This window comes from Microtus oregoni, unplaced genomic scaffold (assembly GCF_018167655.1).
Source record: "Microtus oregoni isolate MIOR12 unplaced genomic scaffold, Mior012 000027F_ref0000203, whole genome shotgun sequence".
Lineage (NCBI taxonomy): Eukaryota > Metazoa > Chordata > Mammalia > Rodentia > Cricetidae > Microtus > Microtus oregoni.
In genome coordinates this window covers 20,202,575-20,228,273 of record NW_024543086.1, presented here as the reverse complement: position 1 = coordinate 20,228,273, position 25,699 = coordinate 20,202,575, and the positions used below count along the sequence as shown (strand labels likewise).

General features: G+C 48.8%; 1 protein-coding gene across 6 annotated transcripts in view; it reads left to right on the top strand.

The window, feature by feature from the left end:
• The window catches only part of Abca3 (ATP binding cassette subfamily A member 3), a 59,050-nt gene extending 35,045 nt beyond the window's left edge, over positions 1-24,005 (top strand). For all 6 annotated transcript variants that reach the window (XM_041676103.1, XM_041676104.1, XM_041676106.1 and 3 more), the window contains 15 exons: positions 3,234-3,332; positions 6,866-7,052; positions 8,300-8,603; positions 9,524-9,797; positions 11,842-12,046; positions 12,327-12,546; positions 12,810-12,968; positions 14,492-14,664; positions 17,318-17,446; positions 17,561-17,755; positions 21,446-21,633; positions 21,851-22,021; positions 22,279-22,469; positions 22,576-22,649; positions 23,081-24,005. In XM_041676103.1, coding sequence (XP_041532037.1) covers positions 3,234-3,332; positions 6,866-7,052; positions 8,300-8,603; positions 9,524-9,797; positions 11,842-12,046; positions 12,327-12,546; positions 12,810-12,968; positions 14,492-14,664; positions 17,318-17,446; positions 17,561-17,755; positions 21,446-21,633; positions 21,851-22,021; positions 22,279-22,469; positions 22,576-22,649; positions 23,081-23,212 — 2,701 coding nt within the window. In that variant the 3' untranslated portion in view covers positions 23,213-24,005. The remainder of the gene's footprint in view (positions 1-3,233; positions 3,333-6,865; positions 7,053-8,299; positions 8,604-9,523; positions 9,798-11,841; positions 12,047-12,326; positions 12,547-12,809; positions 12,969-14,491; positions 14,665-17,317; positions 17,447-17,560; positions 17,756-21,445; positions 21,634-21,850; positions 22,022-22,278; positions 22,470-22,575; positions 22,650-23,080) is intronic.
• Positions 24,006-25,699: the final 1,694 nt, after the last annotated feature.

The window sequence follows — 25,699 nt, the reverse complement described above, 5'->3', positions numbered from 1 at the left end:
CTTGGGCTGGGCTGGAGAGATGGCTCAGTGGTTAAGAGCATTGCCTGCTCTTCCAAAGGTCCTGAGTTCAAATCCCAGCAACCACATGGTAGCTTACAACCATCTGTAATGAGGTCTGGTGCCCTCTTCTGGCCTGCAGGCATACATGCAGACAGACAGAATATTGTATACATAATAAATGAATAAATATTATTGGGCCTGTTCTCTGGCTCCACCCTCTGCAGCACACACAGATTGTCTCCTAGTGGCAGGCTGGCTCCATGCCACTGTTGCTGCTGTCCTGGGTGTTTATCCCATGGTCCTCACTGCAACTGGACTACACTTTGACCAGCAGCGTCTCCTGGGCTTCTCCTGGGCTCTCTTCAAGAATTCCCAGCCCTGCCACGCAGTGCCAAGCCTCAGCTGCTCTCCACAACCCCTAATACCTTCAGTATCAACTGGGAAACACTTGCACATGACCTATTGGCTGTCAGCGCATGGTACAGCCATGGCCACCCCTGTACCACAGCTTCTGCGTGCTGACCCTGAGGAAACACTTCCCTGAAGATTTCCCTCGGTGATGCTGCTCTCTTCTTAATCACAGCTAATTTCTCAGCTCCAGCTGACCAGCATCGATTATCCCAACAAAGAAAAGGTTTCACGTTAGTGGTTCTGGTATCTTATTGACCACTGCTAATTCTTCATTCCCAGTGACCAGAACTACAGATTCTTAACTCTGAGTCTTTAAGTGACTCAGACTTCCCTCTGGAACGTCACAAGACAAACGTCTTTCATCTGTATTTCTCCCGACACGTATAATGTGAACTCAATGGCTTTTCTAGCCCAAAGCTCCAGAGTCCTTTCCACAGTCCTCTGAAAGGCACGTGGTCAGGTCTCTCTCATCAGTACCCCACAATCTTTGCATCAGTGTCTGTCCCACTTAGGGTTACTCCTGCTGTGGTGAAATACCAGGGCCAAAAGCAGGTTGGGGAGGAAAGGGTTTATTTGGCTTACACTTCCACATGGCTATTCATCACTGAAGGAAGTCAGGACAGGAACACAAACAGGGTAGGATCCTGGAGGCAGGATCTGATGCAGAGGCCATAGAGAGCTGCTGCTTACTGGCTTGCTCATCATGGTTTGCTCAGCCTGCTTTCTTATAGAACCCAGGACCACCAGCTAGAGTGGCCCCACCCACAGTGTGGGCCCTGTCACATCAATAACTAATTAAGGACATGACTTAAGTCTGTAGCCTGACCGTGTGGAGGCATTCTCTCAGTTGAGGTCCCCTCCTCCTCTCAGATGTCTACAGCTTGTGTGAAGTTGGCATGAGACTAGCCAGCACAGCAAGAATGTGTATATGAGGTTTTCTAATGTTCATTTTTTATAACGGGCTCAACCCAGGGCCTTATGCATGCTAAACAACTGCTCTACCACTAAGTTACACTCCACAGCCCATGTAATGTGGGTTTAATTTTTATTTTTATATTGTGTGTGGATGATTTGCCTGTATGTATGTCTAAGCATTACATGTCCTCAGTGCCTACAGAGGTCAGAAGAGGGTGCTGGGAACTGAACCGAGGAAATAATTGCTCCTCTGAGCCATCTCTCCAGTCCAGTAATGCAGTTTTTTTTTTTTTTGGTTTTTTTTTTTTTTTTTGGTTTTTCGAGACAGGGTTTCTCTGTGGTTTTGGAGCCTGTCCTGGAACTAGCTCTTGTAGACCAGGCTGGTCTCGAACTCACAGAGATCCGCCTGCCTCTGCCTCCCAAGTGCTGGGATTAAAGGCGTGCGCCACCACCGCCTGGCTCAGTAATGCAGTTTTATAGTAACATGATGATCTATAACTCAAGTGTACCATAGTTTAAAAACTCCACTATTCATTTCACATTTTCAAAACTGTTTTAATAAATATTCTCTTTTTTTTCTGAGACAAGGTTTCTCTGTAGTTTTAGTGCCTGTCCTGGAACTAGCTCTTATAGACTGGGCTGGTCTCGAACTCATAGAGATCCACCTGCCTCTGCCTCCCAGTACTGGGATCAGAGGTGTGCACCACCACACCCAGCTGAAAGCATGTACTTCTCTCATGGTTGCTTTGAGTAAGGTTTTTCATTTGTTTTCCAGTATTTATTGAATGGGTCGGGAAGCTCACAAATACTTGATCATCACCTCTCTCCATTCTGCCTGCCTGGTCAGAATGGTAGCGGTGTTGCCTCTGGGTAATATCTTTAACTCTGTTATGGATCACTTTTAGATCTTCATATCTATCTTCATATCCATCATATCAACCGTTTTGTTGCTACTTTTATATACATGGTTTATGTGTGTGTTTGATTTTGTGGGGTTTTTTTTAGTAGAAATTGTATGTTTTGTACATCACATCTGTTCTGTGATTCTTCCAGTGTTATTCTCAAAGCCCTCCAGTTAAGTAATAATCATCAGAAGGGTTCGGTCTGTCTGTCTGTTTTTCAGGTTGTTTTGTGGTTCCTTTGTATTCTCAGGTGATATGTGGGAGTGTCATATATCAATCTGTTGATTTCATTGGTTAAGCAATAAAGAAACTGCTTGGCCTCATAGGTTAAAACATAGGTGGGAGGAGTAAACAGAACAGAATGCTGGGAGGAAGAGGAAGTGAGCTAAGACTCCACAGCTCTGCTCTCTGGAACAGAGACGCATGCTCCCCTCTCCCGGGGTGGATGCGATAGCTCTGCTCTCTGGGACACACGTGATGAAGCTCCGACCCAGGATGGACGTAGGCTAGAATCTCCTGGTAAGCCACCTCGTGGGCTACACAGATTATAAGAAATGGGCTAGTCCAGGTGCGAGAGTTAGCCTAGAAGAGGCTAGATAGAAATGGGCCAAGCAGTGTTTAAATGAATACAGTTTGTGTGTTGTTATTTCAGGCATAAGCTAGCAGGCGGCCGGGGTGCTGGGGACGCAGCCCCTCCGCTCATATTACTACACTCAGGGCCCAAGTCCACGTGCTCAGAAGGGAAAATGTGTAGGATGACATAATAAGTCTCTATCTCCTCTAATTTTTCCATGAACCTAAAACATCTCTATAAAAGTAAGAACTCTGTCAGTGTGGCTGTCGCTCGACAGTAGCACACTTGCACAACACCGGGAATATGTGTTTAATTCGTCTTTAAAGAAGGAAAGATAGCATTGCAAGAGACAGTTCTACCCTGTCTTTTCTGCATTGTATACAGAGGTGATTACTTAGAAAGTGTCTGCAAAAGCCTTATCACTTTTTCAGGTTTGAAAGTCTGTTTGCTAAACTGGAGAAGAAGCAGAAGGAATTGGGCATCGCCAGCTTCGGAGCCTCTGTCACCACCATGGAGGAAGTCTTCCTTCGGTCAGTAAGTGTGGGCTTCCATCTGTCCCAGACCCTCACTGGAGATGATTTTCTTTAAGGATTCTGCCCTAGGCCACTGTCGAAGGTGGAGAGTGAGCAGGGCAGGGCAGGTGCTCCGAGGCAGAGTTCAGCTGTGAGTCTCACAGAGACGCAGCCATGGCCTCAGTGTGAGGAGTGTGCCTGGCCTACGTCCCCACACACAGGCCAGCACGGCATGGGTCACCCCACAGGATTTGTGCTTCTATACTAAAGGGTGTAGGTTAGCTCTCGGATCCTTAGAGTACCAGACCATTGCCATATTTCTTGAGAGTGTCTTGAATGCTTATCTGGCTGGTATAGTGCTAATAGCTGGAAGTAAAATATTTTTTTATGAAATAATTTTTTCTTCTTGAGGAAACCATGGTCAGAGGAGACAGCCTAAGTTATAAGATCTTGTGCTGTGTGCTTAAAGGCATCTACCTCAGGGACTGTGGAGACCAACAGGAAAGGCCAGCATTGCTGCAGGGAGACCAGTGGGTACAGCCAGGCACAGGAAGAGTTTGTGCACCTTGAAACAGAACAGCCAGGGGAGAGAAGAAGGGAAAATCAGAGCAGCTTTTGGTGTGTCTTAGTTGAATAAAAGAGCCACATGCCAATCTGCTGTCAACTGTCCCTGAGGGCTCAAATCCAGGTGACTCTCAGAAATCGTGTAAGCCTCTGCATCTCTATGTTTCCTGGGATTTAGTGCCTGTCTAGTCCCCGGTCCACTTTATCACCCCATCCAGCTTCTGACCTTGTTATTTTTCCTCAGCTCTAGGCCAGTGCTTTATCTGAGTAACTCATCTCAGGAGAAAAATGCCTTGGGTCTCTGCCAGCCTGCCCAGGACCCTGTTAGCAGTAAGGACGGGCAGCGCAGCAGACACTCAGATGGTGGGTGGCCTATTCTTAATTCACTACCGCCCGGCTTGGTGGCTCTATCTTGAATCTGTGATTTGACTCTGAAAAATAAATAGGTCTGGGACCAGGGATGACTCAGAACAAGCCTGTCAGCCTGAGTTTGGTCCCTGAGACCCATCTAATGATGGAAGAAGAGAAACGACTCCCCAGGGAAGTCCTCTGACTTCCACATATACATGGCATGTAACACACACACACACACACACACACACACACACATTTTTTTTAAAAGGCCAGATAAGGTGGTGCACACCTTTCTTCGTAGCACTTGGGAAACAGAGGCAGATGGATCTCTGTGAATTCAAGGCCAGAGAGAATTCAGTCCAGGACAGCCAGGGCTACATAGTAACATCTTGTATCCAAATAAATAAATGGGCTTGGTGGAAAAATCAGTGAAGGGGGGCCTGGGTAGGGGCCAGCAGAGCAAGGCCTGAAGAAAGCTTCAGAGAACAAAGCCAGGCAGAAACACAGACCAGAAAGCCCCTCAGCCGCTCAGTGGCTCAGTTGTTCCTGATCAAGGACTGCTTGCAGGGTTGGGTTAGGCTGGGTTTTTGCAGGGCTGAGAATCCTATCAGGGACTGGCACATGCTAGGCCACTGCTGTGCACTCAGCTACCTCCCCAGCACTCTGTTTGTTTTTAAATGTCAGCTTTACTAAAATGATTTATATAACATTTAAAAGTCACCTTTTTGATATGGTTTTGATGTGCTCACAGTTTCTCAGTCTTCACTGTACTAAATTTAAGGTGTTTTAGACATTCTCTGCCCCGCTCCTTAAAACCCACATGTTAGCACTCCCTGTCCTTCTCACCGTCAATTGCAGCCATAGACCTGCTTTCTGTCATTAAAGCTTTGCCTGTCGTGAACACTTGACATAAATTTGATCATACAGCGTATGGTATTTTGTCTCATCTTCAACTTAGCACACTTCCATTGAGGTCCATCCAGGGTGTAGCACGTGTCTGAAGAGCATTGTTCCTTGTCGTAGCTGAGCAGCCTTCATTTTGTTTATTCATATCAGTTGAAGGACATGTGTGCTCTTTCTCTTTTTCCTTTTACCGGTCATGTTTCTGTGGACATTTTGTATACAAGTTTCTGTGTGGTTACATGCATTTATTCCTCTTGGATAAATGCCTGGAATGGATTATACGGCCATCTTGTGGCTCCATTAGGTACACACATCGGTCACTTAGAGGTTTTTGTCAGAAGCACTAAAATAGAAAAGAATGTCATTGGCTTCCTGGTCTTTTTGTTCGTCTGTTCGCATTCACTCATTTTTTTACTCATTCGCTCATCCTGTCGTTTCTCTGCTCAGTGACTAGCTGGGGCTGTAGGCAGGGACTGCCCATTCGCTTCACGGCACTCAGACCCAAAAATCACACAGAAACTGTATTAATTACAGCACTGTTTGGCCAGTGACTTAGGCATGTTTTTAGCTAGCTCTTACATCTTGAATTAACCCATTTCTATTAATCTGTGTATCGCCACGAGGCTGTGGTTTACCGGGTAAGGTTCTGTCTGGCATCTTTCTCCTTTGGCAGCTACACAGCTTCTTTCCACCTACTTTCTCTCTGTATCTCTGTTCGGATTTCCCATCTGGCTTTACTCTAATAAGCCACTGGTCAAAACAGCTTCTTTAATAAACAATGGTAATAAAACATATTCATAGGGGGCTGGAGAGATGGCTCAGCGGTTAGGAGCATTGCCTGCTCTTCCAAAGGTCCTGAGTTCAATTCCCAGCAACCACATGGTGGCTCACAACCATCTGTAATGAGGTCTGGTGCCCTTTTCTGGCCTGCAGACATACACACAAACAGAATATTGTATACATAATAAATAAATAAATATTTAAAAAAAAAAGAAAAAAAAAAGAAAAAAAAATAAAACATATTCATAGCATACTGAGGAGAATCCCATATCAAGGGGCAGCATGGACACTACCACACAAATGCCAGAAGAGAAAAAGAACCAGAGAGGGCCCTGCCTCCGAGAACTTTCCAGTGTGTGGGGAGACTGTCTGGTTAGGGATACAGCTCATATCCCTAACCAGAGCCCAAAGAGAATGTGCCTGTGAACCATGTGACAGCCTGGAGCAGGCTGCAGTGCAGCCCCAAGTACCTGCTGCAGGACTTGCAACCCCATGGCCTGCCTCCCTCTACAGTGTCTATCCCTGCCATGCCCTCTGAAGCACAGTTGTCTGCCTCCCAGTTTAGCTTTGGCTGGCAGTGCCCCTGAACTTTGTTTTCTTGGGACCCAGCACAGGTTGCGTGATGAGCTACCTTCATACATGGTGAAGCCATGGTGCTGTACATCCCTTCTCTCCCCGCTAAACACCCTGGTCACAAATGCTGGGCAGTTCCCTTTGGAACCCCAGCTGGTTATCTCTTTCCCGTGGGCATTACATCTGGCTACACAGGGATGATGTTCTGGAGATACGTGTTGGTGGGTAGGTGAACTCGTGAGCACACAAGATGATGGCATTGCTCTGCTTCAGAGCCTCTATAAAAAGTCCTCTTCCTGTGTCTGTTGCTGGGTGGAACAATAGCTTCATCCTCTACCGACGAGCTGAGTTATGACTGGTGACTGTATCTGGTGCAGGGTTGGTAAGCTGGTAGACACCAGCATGGACATTCAAGCCATCCAGCTTCCTGCGCTGCAGTACCAGCATGAGAGGCGGGCAAGTGACTGGGCTTTGGATAGTAACTTGTGTGGAGTGATGGACCCAACGAATGGCATTGGAGCCCTCATAGAGGAAGAAGAAGCCATGCTCAAGCTCAACACAGGGGTGAGCACCTGGAGCTGGGACCACACAAGACCAGCTCGGGAAGGTTATCATTCTCTGAACTCCTCATCTTAGGGGAGGCAGGGGCCGTCCATATGGCAGGGGTTCTCCACACGGCAGGGGGTCTCCACACGGCAGGGGGTCTCCACACAGCAGGGGTTCTCCACATGGCAGGGGGCCATCCACACCACGCAGCAGGGGTGCTGCACATGGCAGGGGGTCGTCCACACATCCAGAGTTCCAGTAGAAAATTGAGGGCAGATTAGTAGGTCGACAGAGACCTACTAATTCAAATGGCTTTTTTATTTGATATTTTGTGAGAAAAGAGTTCACTCTGTTGTCTAAGTTGATAGGCCAGGGCTGGCCTCAAGCTGTGACCTTCCTGGCTCTGCTTCCAAAGGCTGGGGTTACAGATGTGCTCTGCCATTCCCGGCTGAATGTCTTGATGTTCTAGCTTGGGAACTCACAGAAAACTGTGTTTGCTTTTAACATTGAAATTGCCCTGTTGGGGAAGCCTGCCTTATGCCAGGCTCTGTGCTACCTGCCTTGATAGTCATCTAATGAGGTCAGAGAGCAGCAGGGAGGACTCTGCACCCGTTTTAGAGTCAGAATAGTCTAATCCAAGCCTGGTGATGGTGGCGCTCACCTTTAATCCCAGCACTTGGGAGGGAGAGGCAGGCGGATCTCTGTGAGTTCAAGGCCAGCTTAGTCTACAAGAGCTAATTTCAGGACAACTAGCAACTAGGACTGTTACACAGAGAAACCCTGTCTCAAAACAACAACAACAAAAACCAGAATAGTCTAATGCAAATTCAAATAGCCCGGCATGTGCAAAGCCTGGGCCTGGGAGCTTGATCCCTAGGTCCTGAGACCTGCACTTAGGAGGTCAAGAAGGAAAGATGTAGCGTAGGGGAGTCCAGGGAGGCAGTGAGAGGAGTTGTCTGTCTGCTGTGTATAAACTAGACCAAAGTCTTCTCTGTGGTGAAAGGCAGGGAGCCCCAGCCAGACCCTCAGTACTCTGAGAAAAGTATCTGCCAAGCTTCTGTGGCTACAGCGAGACCTTACAAACCCATGTGCCCTCTCAGTTTTTGAGCTCCACCCATGGCCCCACATCACCACAAATTGTTCTTGGTGTAGCTGCCTGGGACAGTGTCACCCAGAGTTCCACAGAGTGGTGCTACTTGGGTCAGCACTTGGCCTGCGGCCAGCCCCCATGTACAGCCATGTCATCTGCCTCCCTTCCACCGCAGCTTGCCCTCCACTGCCAGCAGTTCTGGGCCATGTTCCTGAAGAAAGCTGCATACAGCTGGCGGGAATGGAAGATGGTAGCGGCTCAGGTCCTGGTCCCCCTGACCTGCATCACCCTGGCCCTCCTGGCTATCAACTACACCTCAGAGATCCTCGATGACCCTCTCCTGAAGCTGGGCCTGGACGAGTATGGTAGAACAGTTGTGCCCTTCTCAGCCTCCAGCAGCTCTCAGCTGCACCAGCAGTTGTCTGAGCATCTAAAAGACATGCTGCAGGCTGAGGGCCAGGAGCACCGTGAAGTGCTGGGTAAGGAGTAGCCGGGGCATGGGGTCCAGTGGTGCTGACAGCATTGGTGCTGTCACTAGGGTGAGTCGTCCTTCACTGTCCTTTGCCTTCATAACAGTTAGCAGCTTCCCTGGAATGGCCCACCTCTATCACGACAGTCAAACTTGCCTTTGAGCATCACCAGATGTCCCATAGGCTAGAGCTCATGCTCCTAAATCAGGGGAAGTATCCCTGGGATACCAGAGGCACAGGCACAGTTAGGACTTGGACACACCCAGTCTTCGGAACCTTTTATAAATAAAATGCAGGGGCTGGTGAAATGGTTCAGCAGTTAAGAGTACTGGCTGCTCTTCCAAAGGACATGGGTTCAATTCCCAGCACCCACATGGCAGCTCACACCTGTCTTAACTCCAGTTCCAGGGGATCTAACACCCACACCCAGATATTCATGCAGCAAAACAAAATGCAGAAGTCCAGTGATCTCTATATAACTCATCTTTGTGTGTAGTCTAGGCTGCTGATAGTGCGCCGTCATGAGATGTGGTACTTTCATCCAGCACCTTGGAATTTAAAACTGCCTTGAGTCTCTGGTAGCTATAGCTCAGGATTGCCCCAGGCTTAGAACTGCCATGTTCTGGTTAAATGAAGTGTCTTGGCAGGTTTTTTCCTTTTATTGCTCCCTCCCACATTGTGACGAGCAACCCTGAGGTTCTGTGGACTGATTGATGACAAAATGACAGTTTCTTATTGGTAAATGGGTGATCATTTCAGCAGTTGAGAAGCTGTCAGCACCATGGTGGGCACTACTGGCCCAGTGGAGGTCCCAGGAGAGCCCAGTGTTCCATCTCACCTGTGCCTGTACTGAATCCCCGAGAGTCACTGGGATGATGGTGGTGCTCCTATTTGTCCCACCTGGTACCTGACACTGCATTATTCCACAGGTGACCTGGAGGAGTTCCTGGTTTTCAGGGCCTCAGTGGAAGGGGGCGGCTTTAATGAGCGGTGTCTGGTAGCAACATCCTTCAAAGATGTAGGAGAGCAGACAGTGGTCACTGCCTTGTTCAACAACCAGGCATACCACTCCCCAGCCACCGCCCTGGCCATCGTGGACAATCTTCTGTTCAAGCTGCTGTGTGGCCCTCGGGCCTCCATTGAGATCTCCAACTATCCCCAGCCTCGGAGCACCCTGCAAGTTGCCAAGGACCAGTTCAATGAGTACGTGTACAGCTTACACACCCACTCAGGTGTCCCGCACCAGGACCACCATTGGGACAGTGTCAGAAATAAGGCTTTGTATATCACAGAATGATGGTGTATTTACCTTAAATGCTGCTGCCTCTTGGCCAAGGTCACTTCAGCTGCTCAGCAAATCAGATTCCAAACACCCGTCCCATAGGGTCTGTGGTCGGAGGATCCAGTGGGCATCTTTGCCTTCTCTTCCTGGCAGGGTCCTTGGTAGTAGAGCAGGAACTGTGCTTAGAGCTCTAGAAAGGCAATTGCACCCATTAGACTACAGACTGGAAGGCCCAAAGAACAGGCTAAGGGGCACAGAATCTTAGAAGATACCAGTTGTTCATGAACATGTCACCCACAGCATACAATATGCAGTCAGCCACTTGTTTGTGTATCCAGAGGTGGCCCCTTCACCTCAGTGTCATTTTGTTAAATTGTCCCCAAAACAGTCCTGAACTCTCCAACAGTCACTCATCCTTCTATACGGAAGTTTCTGTCCTGCCCAGTCCTCTAGCCATTCAGTCCCAAAGAAACACAGAGTTTATTTATTATAAACTATTTGGCCTGTTACTCAGGCTTGTTATTAATTAGCTCTTACAACCTAAATAATCCATAATTCTTATTTGTGTTTAGCCAATTGGTTTAGTATCTTTTCTCAGTGAGGCATTCTCATCTTCCTCTATATCTGGCTGGTGACTATGTCTCTGACTTTCCTCTTCCCAAGATTCTCCTAGTCTGGTTGCCCCACTTATACTTCCTGCCTGGCTACTGGCCAATCAGCATTTTATTAAACCAATACGAGTGACAAATCTTTACAAAATACAAGAGCATCATCCCACAGCACATCCTCCCAACTTTCAGTCCTCAAAACTGCTCACCTCCTGTTTCTGTAGGGCTTTCTGTTGTGGTTATTTCTTAGAAATAGAATTGTATATAGTACATGACCTATCAGCATGGTGTTTCTAGGGTTTGTCCATGTTCAGGCCTTACCGCTCCTCCTTCCCCTGCCTTCCCTTGCTTTTCCTTGCCAGACACTTTTTGGGTTGGGGGGGGGTTGTTTTGCTTTACAAAGATTGGGTTTCGCTATGTGTTGTCCCTGACTGTCCTGGAACTCACTCTGTAGACCAGGCTGACCTTGAATTCATAGAGACCCACCTGCCTCTGCCTCCCAAATGCTGGGATTAAAGGCTAGTCCACCATGCCTGGCTGGTTTTTGTTCTTTTGAGACAGGTTGTCACTGTGTAGTTCTGCTGTCTTGAAGCTCCTTATGTAAACCACACTGGCCTCAAACTCACAGAGATCCACTGCTCCTGCCTCCACAGTGCTGGGATTAAAGTGTGTGCCACCACACCCATCTTAATCCTACTCTTTATCCCAATACCATTTATTTTTTTTTGTTTTTAAATATTTATTTATTTATTTATTTATTATGTATACAATATTCTGTCTGTGTATATGCCTGCAGGCCAGAAGAGGTCACCAGACCTCACAACAGATGGTTGTGAGCCACCATGTGGTTGCCGGGAATTGAACTCAGGACCTTTGGAAGAGCAGGCAGTGCTCTTAACCACTGAGCCATCTCTCCAGCCCCCCCCAATACCATTTATTGAGATGATCTGAAGTAAAGCTTTCAGAGCCCATTTCTAGAAGGTGTTGCTGTTGACTCACTGTAGGACACAGAATGTAACAGGAAGGGGGATTTGTTTACCATAGGGACCCAGGAACTTATCAGCGAGGTCTAGCTAGAGGTGATCAGAGAGCAGGGCAGGAGCTCCCAGCAGTCACAGTGACAAACAGAAGGGCAAGTGTCCCTGAGTGCAGAGACAGTGGTTTAGAAACTCACAGAGAAGCCTAGGGGAGAACTCTGTCCTTGTTCATTCGGGACCCCAGGAGGAGCCGTCCTCAGGGAGTGAGTTCTTCCTTATCCCCCTTGAGTGGTGTGGCTACTGTCCATGGGTTTGGATGGTAATGACCAAGGGCTCAATCTTTCCCACTACCCAGACGCACTGTGCTCTGCCCTCCCCAGGGGCCGGAAGGGATTTGACATCGCCCTCAATTTGCTCATCGCCATGGCATTTCTGGCCAGCACGTTTTCTGTCCTGGCAGTCAGTGAGAGGGCTGTCCAGGCCAAGCACATTCAGTTTGTGAGCGGTGTCCGTGTGGCTACTTTCTGGCTTTCCGCTCTGCTGTGGGACCTCATCTCCTTCCTCATTCCCAGTCTGCTACTTCTGGTGAGTGCTGGGTGTGCCGGCCCCTGCACACCCAGGGAACACGCCTGGGGTCCCCTTGCAAAACCAGGACCAGCAGAGAAACCCATGTAGCAGCTGAATTCTGATCAAGAGGACAGTTGGAAACTCCAAGTTTCTTCCCTGCCCTTTGATAGGCAGGGACTGGGCTAGCTGTCCTGGTTCTAGCTCCGGTAACCAGGAAACTTTGCTCCCAGGGTTCCCTTTCCCTGGCGCTGGTTCCCGCTGGCCTGTGCACTGACCGCCCTCATCTGTGCTGCCGTAGGTGGTGTTCCGAGCCTTCGATGTGCAAGCCTTCACGAGGGATGGCCACCTGGCGGACTTGCTGCTGCTGCTGCTGCTGTACGGCTGGGCCATCATCCCCCTCATGTACCTCATGAGCTTCTTCTTCTCGGCTGCGTCCACGGCTTATACCAGGCTGACCATATTCAACATCCTGTCCGGCATTGCCCCCTTCATCATAGTCACTGTCATGCGCATCCCAGGTGGGAGACTGGGCACCACCCTAGACCACTGGCCGCCCACTTAACCATTTTGTACAAGAGACCCCGTTTGCCAGTCACAATAGTGGGAGGGTGTCTGGAACATTCTCCCAGGGGCCACACAAGGAGGAACCACTTTCTGGGCTAAATCCGATCTGCCAATGCCTAATACAGGGATACCTGAGACCTGACCTTCCTTCCCTGGATCTGTCCTTAGGCAGATGTGTCGTGTCTGCCACCACTAACTTGTCTGTACCTCTTCACAGCTGTAAAATTAGAAGAACTTTCCAGAACCTTGGATCATGTGTTCTTGGTGCTGCCAAACCACTGCCTAGGCATGGCGGTCAGCAGCTTCTATGAGAACTATGAGACTCAGCGGTATTGCACGTCCTCACGGTTCGCTGCCCGCTACTGCAAGAAGTACAGTGAGTGTCCAGGTGGACCCTGCTTCCGCTCTCACCCTTGGCTGCCAGAGCTTCTCCAGGCCTTACCCAGTGAAGGGGCTTACACCAGCCCTTTTTCTGCTCCCTATAACAGTATCAGAGGCTGAGCAAGTTATAGATTGAAGAGGTTTTTACTGTACTGCAAGGACAAAGGCCCACTTCTGGCAGTGGTCATCTTGCTCACAGAATCCCAAAGATGCACAAGGCTTCATGTGACCCAAGATGAGTTGACGCTTGTGTGTCCTCTGGCCTCTTAGAAAGCCATCAGGGTTTAGTTATGCGGCTTTGCCCTGTAGAGTGTATTTAATGCTAGTCACCTTTCAGAGGCCCCACCTTCGAACGCCACGGGTGGATTAAATTTCCACCTTAAAGAAAAAATTTATGTATGGGTGTGTTGCCTGTAGGTGTTGCCTGTGTACCACTTTCATGCTTGGTACCCAGAGGCCAGAAAAGTTGGTTGTGAGCCACCCCATCAGTACCGGGAATTAAACCTGGAATTGAATCCTCCTCAGAAAGAGAAGCCGGTGCTCTTAACTGCCATGCCATCTCTCCGGCCCCAGATTTCCCCCTTTTTAATACCTCACACTAGGGATTGCATGCCAGCTCCATAACAGGGCTTATAGTCTGAGTCATCACCTGCCCCTTACTTCTGCCTTCATGTTCTGGGCCTGCATCTGGACATCTGATTTTCCCTTATGTCCTGGTGCCCTGCAGCTTCTAGAGTAGAATACCACACACAACCCGTGGGATAATCAACAGACACGTGATATCCATAGTTAAAGTGTGGGCAATGCCATGCCCCCTCCAGAGGCTCAGGGGAGGATCCATCCTGCCTCTGTTTATGCACAACCTCCTCCTCTGTGTCTCTGGGTCTCACATTTCCTGCCTTTCTCTTACAAGGACGTGTCACTGGATCTGGGGCCAACTTCAAATCCAGTATCTCCCCTTAGGTCTTTAACTAGTAGCATCTTCAATGTCTCATTTCTTAACAAAGTCACATTCACAGATGGAGAGTTTGATGTAATTGGGGATGGGGGCTTTTTACACTTGGAATGGTCTCCTTTGTTCATCAGCAGGGAGCATAGCAGTCCCTCTGTAGAGCCATGCACACCCTCAGACAAAAGTGCAGTCCCTCCCCTAAGACAGGGCCTGTGAGTCCCTTCTCTAAACTTGAATGCCTGGAGAGGGGCGTGATTAGGGCGTCTTCACATCTCTCCCCAGTCTCAACTCAAAGTAGTGTGAGTAACAGACAAGGCTGTAATTCGTGGTTGGTCCCTGATCGCAGGCATACAAGGGACACCTCACATGGCAGGATTCTTCCAGAGCTGGAAAGTACCTAGACTCTTGATTGACATTGGACAGACACAAGGCATGACCTCAAGAATTGGAGCCTTGGTGGAGGGTCTGGGCATTTGTGTGGCCTAGGGAGCTAAGGGCAGGGCTGGGGTCTGGGAAGGGATAGAGTATACGGCAGATGGCCCAGCCTTGCTCCTTGCCCTGCACAGACATCCAGTACCAGGAGAACTTCTATGCCTGGAGCACCCCAGGGGTTGGCAAGTTTGTGACCTCCATGGCTGCCTCAGGGTGCATCTACCTCACCCTGCTCTTCCTCATTGAGACCAACCTACTGTGGAGACTGAGGACCTTCATCTGTGCCTTCCAGAGGAGATGGACTCTGGTGAGTGGCTCCTGGAAGCCTGGGAATGCTGGTAGGTGCTCCCCACATCTGCCATGGGCCCGAGACAGTGAAGGACTACCTCCCTCTGAGCACAGCCTTGAAGCTCATGCACCTTGGGTGTCCTCCCATTTGTCACACCGCCTCACGGCCAGCACATAGCGATGGCTCCCTAGCATGGCCAGGTCCGAGTACACTGTCACAGCACGGGAGGGCTCTCAGCACTCATTATTTTCTCTGCCATAAAGCCTGAGAGACAGTACCTGAGCTTCCTGAGGTGTCCAGCTGGACAGGAGTCTGCTCACTTGTTAACACATACCACACACACACACACACACACGCACGCACGCACGCACGCACATTTTCCAAATCAGGGTTTCTTTGTGTAGCCCTGGCTGTCCTGGAACTCACTCTGTAGACTAAGCTGGGTTTTTGGTTTGTTTGGTTTTTTTTTTTTTTTTTTTTTTGGTTTTTCGAGACAGGGTTTCTCTGTGGCTTTGGAGCCTGTCCTGGAACTAGCTCTGTAGACCAGGCTGGTCTCGAACTCACAGAGATCCGCCTGCCTCTGCCTCCCGAGTGCTGGGATTAAAGGCTTTTGCCACCACTGTCTGGCCATATATTCATTTTTAATTAAGTAATCAATGTGGAGGTCAGAAAACAACTTGTGAGAATTGATTCTGTCCTTCTGCCATGTGACTCCCAGGATAGAACTTGGTTGTCAGTCTTGACAGCAGATGCCTTTACTCACAGAGCCATCTTACTGACCCCACACATTTGGTCTTTCAGATATATTCCGTGGTTTCATTTCCTCCTTCACAAACAAGAACAAAGTCTGTCAGGATCACATTGGATATCCAGATCTGTCCGAGTTGAACTTACTTCTCAGAAACATTAAGCTCCTGAATGAGTTCCCACGCATGTGATAGTCTTCCCCGACAGGGGCAGTGGTGCAGAGTTCCCGCACATGTGATAGTCTGTAGTGATAGGAGCAGCAGGGCTGCGTCCCCAGCATCCCGGCCACCTGCTAGCTTATACCCCGAAATAATTACACGGAAACTGCATTCTTTTAAACACTGCTTGGCCCATTAGTTTTAGCCCTTACTGGCTAATTCTGATATCCCGATCAACCCATTTCTAATAAACTGTGTAGCACCGGTCTTACCGGGAAAGATTCAGCATGTCTGACCTGGCAGCTTCCTTCATCGCGTGCATCTGCCCGGGAGAGGGGAGCATGGCATTTCTGCTCCAGAGAGCAGAGCTGTCGAGTCTGAGCTCACTTCCTCTTCCTCCCAGCATTCTGTTCTGTTTACTCCACCCACCTATGTTGTAACCAATAAAATGGGCCAAGGCAGTTTCTTTATTTTTTAACCAATGAACTTCCTCCATCAATAGTCTTCCCCGACAGGGGCAGTGGTGCAGAGTTCCCGCGCATGTGATAGTCTTCCCTACACGGGCAGTGCTGCGGACCTGTAGTCTCAGCTTCTCAGGAAGACAGCAGGCAGATGTCATGCGCTCAGCAGTTGAGGCTACCCTGGACAACACAGCAGCACACATGAGCTCACAAGAATTTCAGAGGGTAAAAGTGCTTGCTGGATAAGCCTGTCAGCCTGAATTAGAACCCTGGAACTCATGATGGAAGACAGAACCAAGTCCTTTGGGCTGGAAAAACAGCAGTTAAGAACACATACATCTCAACAAAGTTGAGTTTCTGTTAGATGTCTAACAACCAGCTACCCATAACTCTAGCTCCAGGGATATCTGATACCTCAGACCTCTGTGGGCTTTTCACTCACGTATGTGCACATACACACACACACACAATTAGAATTTTAATTTTAAAAAAGAAAAGAGGGTTGGAAGATGACTCAAAGGTAATGAGTACTTGCTGCTCTTCCAGAGGAACCAGCTTCAATTACCAGCACCTATATGGTGGCTCCCAACTGAATGTAACGCCCTTTCCAAGGGACCCATCACCCTCTTCTGGCCTTCACAGCACTGCACTCATGTGGCACGTGGGTATACATGCAAGCTAAACAAAACCCATACATAGAAAATACACTCTTAAAAAGTGTTTAAAAAATAAATAAAAATTGTTTTAAAAACAGGATTTTGTGCCTTCTTCTGGCCTCCACAGACACTAGGCATGTATGTGATGTATGCACGCGCAAACACATACACACACAAACACACACACACACACACAACCATATACATAATAAAAATAAATGAAAAAGGGGCTGGAGAGATGGCTCAGAGGTTAAGAGCATTGCCTGCTCTTCCAAAGGTCCTGAGTTCAATTCCCAGCAACCACATGGTGGCTCACAACCATCTGTAATGAGGTCTGGTGCCCTCTTCTGGCTTGCAGGAAGAATATTGTATACATAATAAATAAATAATTTAAAAATAAATAAATAAATAAATAAATGGAAAAAAAAAACCCTCCTTCACATCCCTGATTATGGTTTTCTTCTTGAGTTCCACACGGTTCTTGTGTTAGACCTGATGCCCGGATACTGAGTTCAGCCGCTAAGACCCCTGCCTCTTATGAGAGAGTGTATACATGAGGGGTAGGGGTGAGAAGTCCCATCATTTCCCATGTCGTCCTTCTATGGGACTGGGATTCACATGTGTAGTCTTCTTCATCTTAAATAATCAGGCAGAATTGCAGAACCGGACATCAGTGCTTCCTGAGGACCAAGACGTAGCTGACGAGAGGAACCGAGTCCTGGTCCCCAGCTTGGACTCCATGCTTGACACACCGCTCATCATCAATGAACTCTCCAAGGTAGCAGAAGCTCCGCCTTCCACCCCACTGGCCCTAGCTAGTGGGGCCTAGAGGCCAGAGGTCCTGCATTATCTTCAGCCTCCTCACCTGGGCTTTCTCGTCGGCATCTTACAGGTGTATGACCAGCGAGCACCACTCCTTGCTGTGGACAGGATCTCCCTTGCCGTCCAGAAAGGGGAATGCTTTGGCCTGTTGGGTTTCAATGGAGCTGGGAAAACCACAACATTCAAAATGCTGACTGGGGAGGAGACCATCACCTCAGGGGATGCCTTTGTTGGAGGCTACAGCATCAGTTCTGATATCGGCAAGGTAGGTGCAGCAGGGAGGCCCTATTGGTCTGAGCAGTCAAGGGCCACCCGAGAGGCCAGGTAGACTTGTCTCTGGCTCACTGTGGGCATAGCAATGTTTGTGGACATCGGAGCAAGGCCGTGACAGGATCAGGCTTAAACAGGTGGTAGAAAGGAAAGAAATGCTGGTCAAGGAAACATAACTTAGCTGTTTGTGTCGACCCAACAATGTTCTGTGTCTAGGACTTACAAATATGGTTTGAAGGCCTAGAGAGAAAAGGAGGAATGAGAAGGTCCAGGGCCCATTCAGGTTCCCACACATTGGGCTGAAACCACAGTGGGAATGGACCAAGTACAGCCTGCCTGTCCCCTAATGCTTAGGGACAGTATAGAAGGCCCCTGTGTGCCAAGCAGAGCTGAAAAGGGGAAGAGGGATGACTATAGGCCTGGCAGTGGACTCCTCTCCCTGAGCAGGTAGCAGGGAGTGCTGGGCTGGAGGACGGGCCACCCCAGGCTTCTGAGATAGGAATACGGTGTCCAGATGTGTGAGCAGAGCAATGCGGTATAGATACTGTGCAGGTGTGTGAGCAGAGCAATGCGGTATGGATACTGTGCAGGTGTGTGAGCAGAGCAGTGAGGTGTGGATACTGTGTGCAGGTGTGTGAGCAGAGCAGTGAGGTGTGGATACTGTGTGCAGGTGTGTGAGCAGAGCAATGCGGTATGGATACTGTGCAGGTGTGTGAGCAGAGCAATGCGGTATGGATACTGTGCAGGTGTGTGAGCAGAGCAATGCGGTATGGATACTGTGCAGGTGTGTGAGCAGAGCAATGCGGTATGGATACTGTGCAGGTGTGTGAGCAGAGCAATGCGGTATAGATACTGTGCAGGTGTGTGAGCAGAGCAATGCGGTATGGATACTGTGCAGGTGTGTGAGCAGAGCAGTAAGGTGTGGATACTGTGTGCAGGTGTGTGAGCAGAGCAGTGAGGTGTGGATACTGTGTGCAGGTGTGTGAGCAGAGCAGTAAGGTGTGGATACTGTGTGCAGGTGTGTGAGCAGAGCAGTGAGGTGTGGATACTGTGTGCAGGTGTGTGAGCAGAGCAATGCGGTATGGATACTGTGCAGGTGTGTGAGCAGAGCAATGCGGTATGGATACTGTGCAGGTGTGTGAGCAGAGCAGTGAGGTGTGGATACTGTGTGCAGGTGTGTGAGCAGAGCGAGCAACCAGGTGTGACAGGAATTTGCAGGAATGAACTCAAGGAATGAACAAACTCAGATTTCTTCTTTTTCTAGATTTATGTGTATGGGTGTTTTGCCCGTATGTATGTATGTATGCTGTGCATCCCTGACCCATGGAGGTCAGGAGAGGATGTTGGACACTCTGAAATTGAAGTTACAGATAATTACGAACCACCACATGGTCCTCTAGAAGAGCAACAAGTGCTCTTGACCACTGGGCTATCTCTCTAGCCTCCAAACGCAGATTTAAGATTTTTCAGTTGTCTGGTCAAGATTATAAAAATAATTTAATGTGTTTAAGGATTAGAAATGACTGGACATGGTAGTACATACCTTTTAATTCCATCACTCAGGAAACAGAGGAATGTAGATCTCTGTGAGTTTGAGACCAGCCTGGTCTACCAAGTGAGTTTCAATACAGTCAGAGCAACATAGAGAGACAATCTCAAAAAGAAATTATTGTTATTATTATTATTATTATTATTATGTCTTTCAAGACAGGATTTCTCCTCTGTGTAATAGCCCTAGCTCTCCTGGAACTCGCTCTGTAGACCAGGCTGGCCCCGAATTCACAGAGATTCACTTGCTTCTGCCTCCGGAGTGCTGGGATTAAAGGCGTGTGCCACCATGGCCCAGCTACAAATATTTTAAAAGGATTAGAAATGTGTGCACAAGGGCTGGAGAGAGGGCTCAGTGGTTAAGAGCATTGCCTGCTCTTCCAAAGGTCCTGAGTTCAATTCCCAGCAACCACATGGTGGCTCACAACCATCTGTAAAGAGGTCTGGCGCCCTCTTCTGGCCTTCAGGCATACAGACAGAATATTGTATACATAATAAATATTTTAAAAAAAAAAAAAAAAGAAATGTGTGCACAAGCCGGGCGGTGGTGGCGCACGCCTTTAATCCCAGCACTCGGGAGGCAGAGGCAGGCGGATCTCTGTGAGTTCTAGGCCAGCCTGGTCTACAAGAGCTAGTTCCAGGACAGGCTCCAAAACCACAGAGAAACCCTGTCTTGAAAAACTAAAATAAATAAATGAATACATAAATGAATAAATAAATGAATAAATAAATAAATAAATAAATAAATAAATAAATGTATGCACAAGTAATAGTGCTTGCAGTGATCCCCACCTGATCTGAAAATCAAGGGAAGGGTGACAGGAGCTGAACACATTTAACCTGAGGTCCAGAAGGAAAGTAGTGTGGGAGAGTTAAGCCAAAAGCTAAGAATTGTTCCAAATCAATTAAAACAGACTCTAGATCTCCAAGAAGGAGACTCTCTGAAATCTTCAGAACCTAGGCACAGCCACCCCAGCCAGCTCACATTCACACCAGAGCCAGGAGAGACCCACTGCATCCTGACTTTGCTGAGCCACCGCTGAGGACAGATGCACACTCTAAGAGCATTACCAGTGCTCACCTCTTATTAAAGAAAGGCCCTGGACCATCAGAGTTTGTTACTACCTGAGGGGTGAGGGAGGGTGTGAGCACATTCCACCAAAAGGTTTTTATATGTCACCACATGTATGAGAATGAAACCATCCTTTTTCATATTATTTTGTTTTTGTTGTTTTTTTTTAATTATTTATTTATTTATTATGTATGCAGTGTTCTTCCAGCATGTATCTCTGCAGCCCAGAAGAGGGCACCAGATCTCCTTACAGATGGTTGTGAGCCACCATGTGGTTGCTGGGAATTGAACTCAGAACCTCTGGAAGAGCAGCCAGTGCTCTTAACCTCTGAGCCATCTCTCCAGCCCCCTTATTTTTAGTTTTTAAATATGTAATTATTTGTTTATTTATTTACTTTGGTTTTTCTTTTTTTTTAAATTTTTTTTAATGATTTATTTAACTTTATTTTATGTGCGTTGGTGTGAAGGTGTCAGATCTTGTGGAACTGCATTTTCGGACAGTTGTGAGCTGCCATGTGGGTGCTGGGAATTGAACCCTGGTCCTCTGGAAGAGCAATCAGTGCTCTTAACAGCTGAGCCATATCTCCAGCCCTACTTTGGTTTTTCAAGACAAGGATTCTCTATGTAACAGCTCTGGCTGTTCTGGAACTCATTCTGTAGACCAGCCTGGCCTCAAACTCACAGAGGTCCACCAGCCTCTGATTCTGAGTGCTGAGATTAAAGGCATGCACCATCATGCCCAACTAATGAAACCATTCTTATGCTAACTGCCTGCATAGTTGTCTGTCGTGAATCAGGCTCCCAGCTAGACCACTTGCTGGCCTGTCTGTTTCCTTTGGGAGCCTCCCTAAGATAGCCAAGTCCTTCCTGTGTCCCCACTTGGGTGGTGCTCAGAGAGCTTCCGCTGTGGTCAGGGCCTAATTACTCTCTTTAGACAACCCCGGGCAGACTCACTGGGGTGTAGACGGAGGGCAGGTATAGAAGCAGGCACCATGGCCAGGGTCACTTTGGTCCTCTGAGAAGAGATGGCATCTCAGACCCATTTCCTCCCACATCCTCATCTAGGTACGGCAGCGAATGGGCTACTGTCCCCAGTTTGATGCACTGCTAGATCACATGACTGGCAAGGAGATGCTGGTCATGTATGCGCGGCTCCGAGGCATCCCAGAGCGCCTCATCAGTGCCTGTGTGGAGAACACTCTGCGGGGTCTGCTCCTGGAGCCACATGCCAACAAACTAGTCAAGACCTACAGGTACGACCTATATTTAGCCTCTATCTTATGAAATCAGCCCTGGCTCTTTGCAAAGTAGCTTAGGCTCTCCTTATCATAGAGCTCAAGTCAGTGGCTCCAGAGTAACTAACTACTCACCTCCTCCCTGTCGCCTGGGATGCTCTAGTCACTGGGTGTGGCCTTGGCAATTCATGTGTATTATTATCTTGCCACCCACCTGTCACCCATCCATCTCCAGTGGTGGCAACAAGCGCAAACTGAGCACCGGCATCGCCCTCATTGGAGAGCCTGCAGTCATCTTTCTGGATGAGCCGTCCACCGGCATGGACCCTGTGGCCCGGCGCCTACTCTGGGACACTGTGGCCCGGGCCCGTGAGTCTGGCAAGGCCATTGTCATCACCTCCCACAGGTAGAGTTGCATCTGTGGGTCAGGAGCAGAGCCAGAACAGGTGGCTAGGGTGGGACCAGGTGAACAGAAGATACGGCAGCAGCAGTGCAGGCTCTGCCAGGACATTTCCCAGGCTCTGCATGTGGGTACACTCAGCGAGGGGAATCGGGAATGGCCTGATCTGGGCACAGATGCCCTCCTGTCTGCACAAGTCTTTGACATCCAGGGTGGGCATCGGCCTCCTCCAGCGCGGTCTCAGGCTCTCTCCCTTTCCCCAGTATGGAGGAGTGTGAAGCCTTATGTACCCGGCTGGCCATCATGGTTCAGGGCCAGTTCAAGTGCCTGGGCAGCCCACAGCACCTCAAGAGCAAGTTTGGCAGCGGCTACTCCCTGCAGGCCAAGGTGCTGAGTGAAGGGAAGCATGAAGTCCTGGAGGAGTTCAAGGCATTCGTGGACCTGACCTTTCCAGGTGTGTGATGGTTGGTGCTGGATGGGGCCTGGGACCCTGCCTGACCCCTTGACAAGGACCCCGGCCCATCCTCTCCAGCCCGACCCACATGGTCTCTTCTGTGCAGGCAGCATCCTAGAAGATGAGCACCAAGACATGGTTCATTACCATCTGCCTGGCTGTGACCTCAGCTGGGCCAAGGTGAGTGCAGGTCCCAGAATCCCATAGGGGTCTGGGACTAAGAAGGACCTTCCAGGACTCCCTGTTCTGTGGTAATTCCAGGATCTTTTCCAGGTAGAGTCAGGGTCTAGTTTTCATCTCCCACTCACCTTTATATCTATTGGGTTTGAGTTTGTATATGTAAAATATTTGAGGTAGAAAAAGAGAATGTTTGCATGAAAGGAGACTGGCCCCCAGAGAGAGGACACATTTTGCTCAAGGTCAAGCTCTGAGATCAAAGCCAAGCCTTGGCTTCCACCTTGCTACCCCTGCACAACCAGCATCTTCCGAGTGACTTTGGGGGCTCTAGGACAACACTGGGGGATGGTAGGGTACGGTCCAACCTCCCATCATCAGAGGACTCACTATCTGGGTCCTGGGCTCTCTTACATGTAGCTTTTCTGTTTCAAAAGGTATTTGGTATCCTGGAGAAAGCCAAGGAGAAGTATGGTGTGGACGATTACTCTGTGAGCCAGATCTCGCTGGAGCAGGTCTTTCTGAGCTTTGCCCACCTGCAGCCTCCCACCACTGAGGATGGGCAATGAGAAGCTCCCTGCTGCCTTCAGAGCACCGGGCTTGGAAGGAGGAGTCGGTGCCCAGCCGTGCACCCTCTCCCTCCTAGTTTCCCTTTTCTTTCACTTTAATCACTTTTTTCTATGATGGACATGAAAAACAACCAAGGTGATATGCACAAAATGGAGCAAGTGTGTCTGTCAGGACCTGCAGGCAGGAATCAGCATGCAGATTTCCACCCCTGAGGGCAGACTCTGGAACCGCAGCCCCAGACCCAGAGCCCCGTCCACAGCGCACACAGATAGGCAGGGCTTCCAGGTGCTGCTGCAGCGAAGCTGGGGCCTGAACATCTTTGCAGTGCTGTCCAGAGAGCCCCCAGGGACCTGTCCATGTTTACAGATGACAGTAAGCTCCCCAGGGAGGAAAAAGAAAGCCAGCAGGTCTGAGCAGCTACAAGGACTTCCAGGCTGCCATGAATGAGCAGAAGCATTGCAGATACCTTCATGAAGGGAAGATGTTGGGTATGACAGGTGCTGAGACCTTGGCTCCCAGTGCAGCTGTGAGGCATCCTTGGGTTTCGATGACTCTTCAGGTATGGATACTGCACCAGGCTGAGCTGGTCCTGAGCCAGATGTCATCCCACAGAGCATCTGTAGCACAAGAGATGTGGCCAGACTTGAAGCACAGTCCTCTGTTCCCAGCTCTGTGCCTTCAGGAAGCTACCAGCCACAGGACAGTCAGGGACCACTACAGGGCTGAGCGGTGTCACTTCTTGAGGATACACTTAAACATTGTGATTCTATAAGGAAATAAAGGCTAAGGGGACATCATCAGTCTCTGAGTCATAAATATGATATAAGGAGGGGTCCCAGGACTGGATCACTACACCGCGATCCCATATTCAAATTGGCTCTCATATCCAGTTTCAAGCAAGAGCAGGAATTGGCTTTTCCTAACAGAGGAGGCTTGCAGAATCCACTGCTGTGGGGTGAAGGGATCGGCACGCATTAATCACTTTCCCTGGGATAAAATACTGGACGAAAGCAACGTCAGGAAGGGTGTGTTTGGCTCCTCCTGGTTCAGCGTGCACGGGAGGAAGCCGTGCTGCTGGGAGCTTGAGTGATGATCAGCCATGCTGTATCCACAGGCAGGAACACTGCTGCTTGTCCCTGCTTCCTTTCAGCCCATGGAATGCCACCACCCATATTTCTTGTAGCTCAGTAAGCCAAGGAGTGGGCCAGCAACAGAGCTAGATAAGAAAGGTAAACAGCAGGTGGGGCGCATGCCCAAACACTGGTTACTACAGCCATGCTTAATCCCAGCCAGTTGATCATCGTCAGCCATCACAATGCCCAAAGGCAAATGAAAAGTGGATCCCATCTACAGCCAGGAAAACAACAGGGGCTGGTGCAAGACACCTCTGGTTCCAACATAAAGAGAAAAACTTCAGAAGTTTCTTCAACATGAGTCCCTTTTATTTATGTAGTATTGCTTCTTGTCATTTTCTTTTTTTTTTTCTTTTTTTGTTGTTGTTTTCGAGACAGCTTCTCTGTAGCTTTGGAGCTTATCCTGGAACTAGCTCTTGTAGACCAGGCTGGCCTCAAACTCACAGAGATCTGCCTGCCTCTACCTCCCAAGTGCTGGGATTAAAGGCATGCGCCACCACCAACCGGCTTTCTTGTCATTTTCTAAAACACTGACTCAACACTTCTGTATTTTACATCCTTCTAAAATTGATTAGTTTTGTTTTTTTTTTTTTTTTGAGACAGGGTTTCTCTGTAGCTTTAGAGCCTGTCCTGAAACTACTAGCTCTTGTAGACCAGGCTGGCCTTGTAGAGATCACCTGCCTCTGCCTCCTAAATGCTGAGATTAAAGGCGTGCACCACCGCCCAGCTAAAACTGATTAGTTTTAGAAAAACTGTGCTTTTTAGAAGTCATGGCCACAGGACAATCAGGAACCACTATAGTGCTGAATGACCATCCCGTGGGTGTACAATAAACATGACTATCCAGGAAAAGATGGGGGACATGCCCAGTGTGAGTGACACAGGCCACAGGAGCTGGGGCCTCGTCACTCTCTGTTCTGGTTACTGTTCTTACCACTGTGGTAAACTACTCCAAAGACAGCTACTGTAAGGAGAAACAGTTCATTTCAGCTCACAAATCAAGGAGGTGACAGCGCAGAAACTGGAGGGAGTTGATCCTGCAGTCAGGAAGTAAACACAGAGAGCAACAAGAGGTGCTTAGCTCACCTCTGTATTCTTTTTAAAAATTAGGCCAGGATGCAACCTTAGGTTATGGTGCCACCCACTGGGTAGGCCTGCCCACCTCAGATAACCTAATTAGGATAATCCTCCAGGCCGGGCAGTGGTGGCACATGCCTTTAATCCTAAAACTTGGGTGGCAGAGGCAGGAGGAGCTTAGTGAGTTCAAAGCCAGCCTGATCTACAAAGCAATTTCCAGCCAGGACTGTTACAGAGAAACCCTGTCTCTAAAAACAAAACAAAATAATCCTCCAC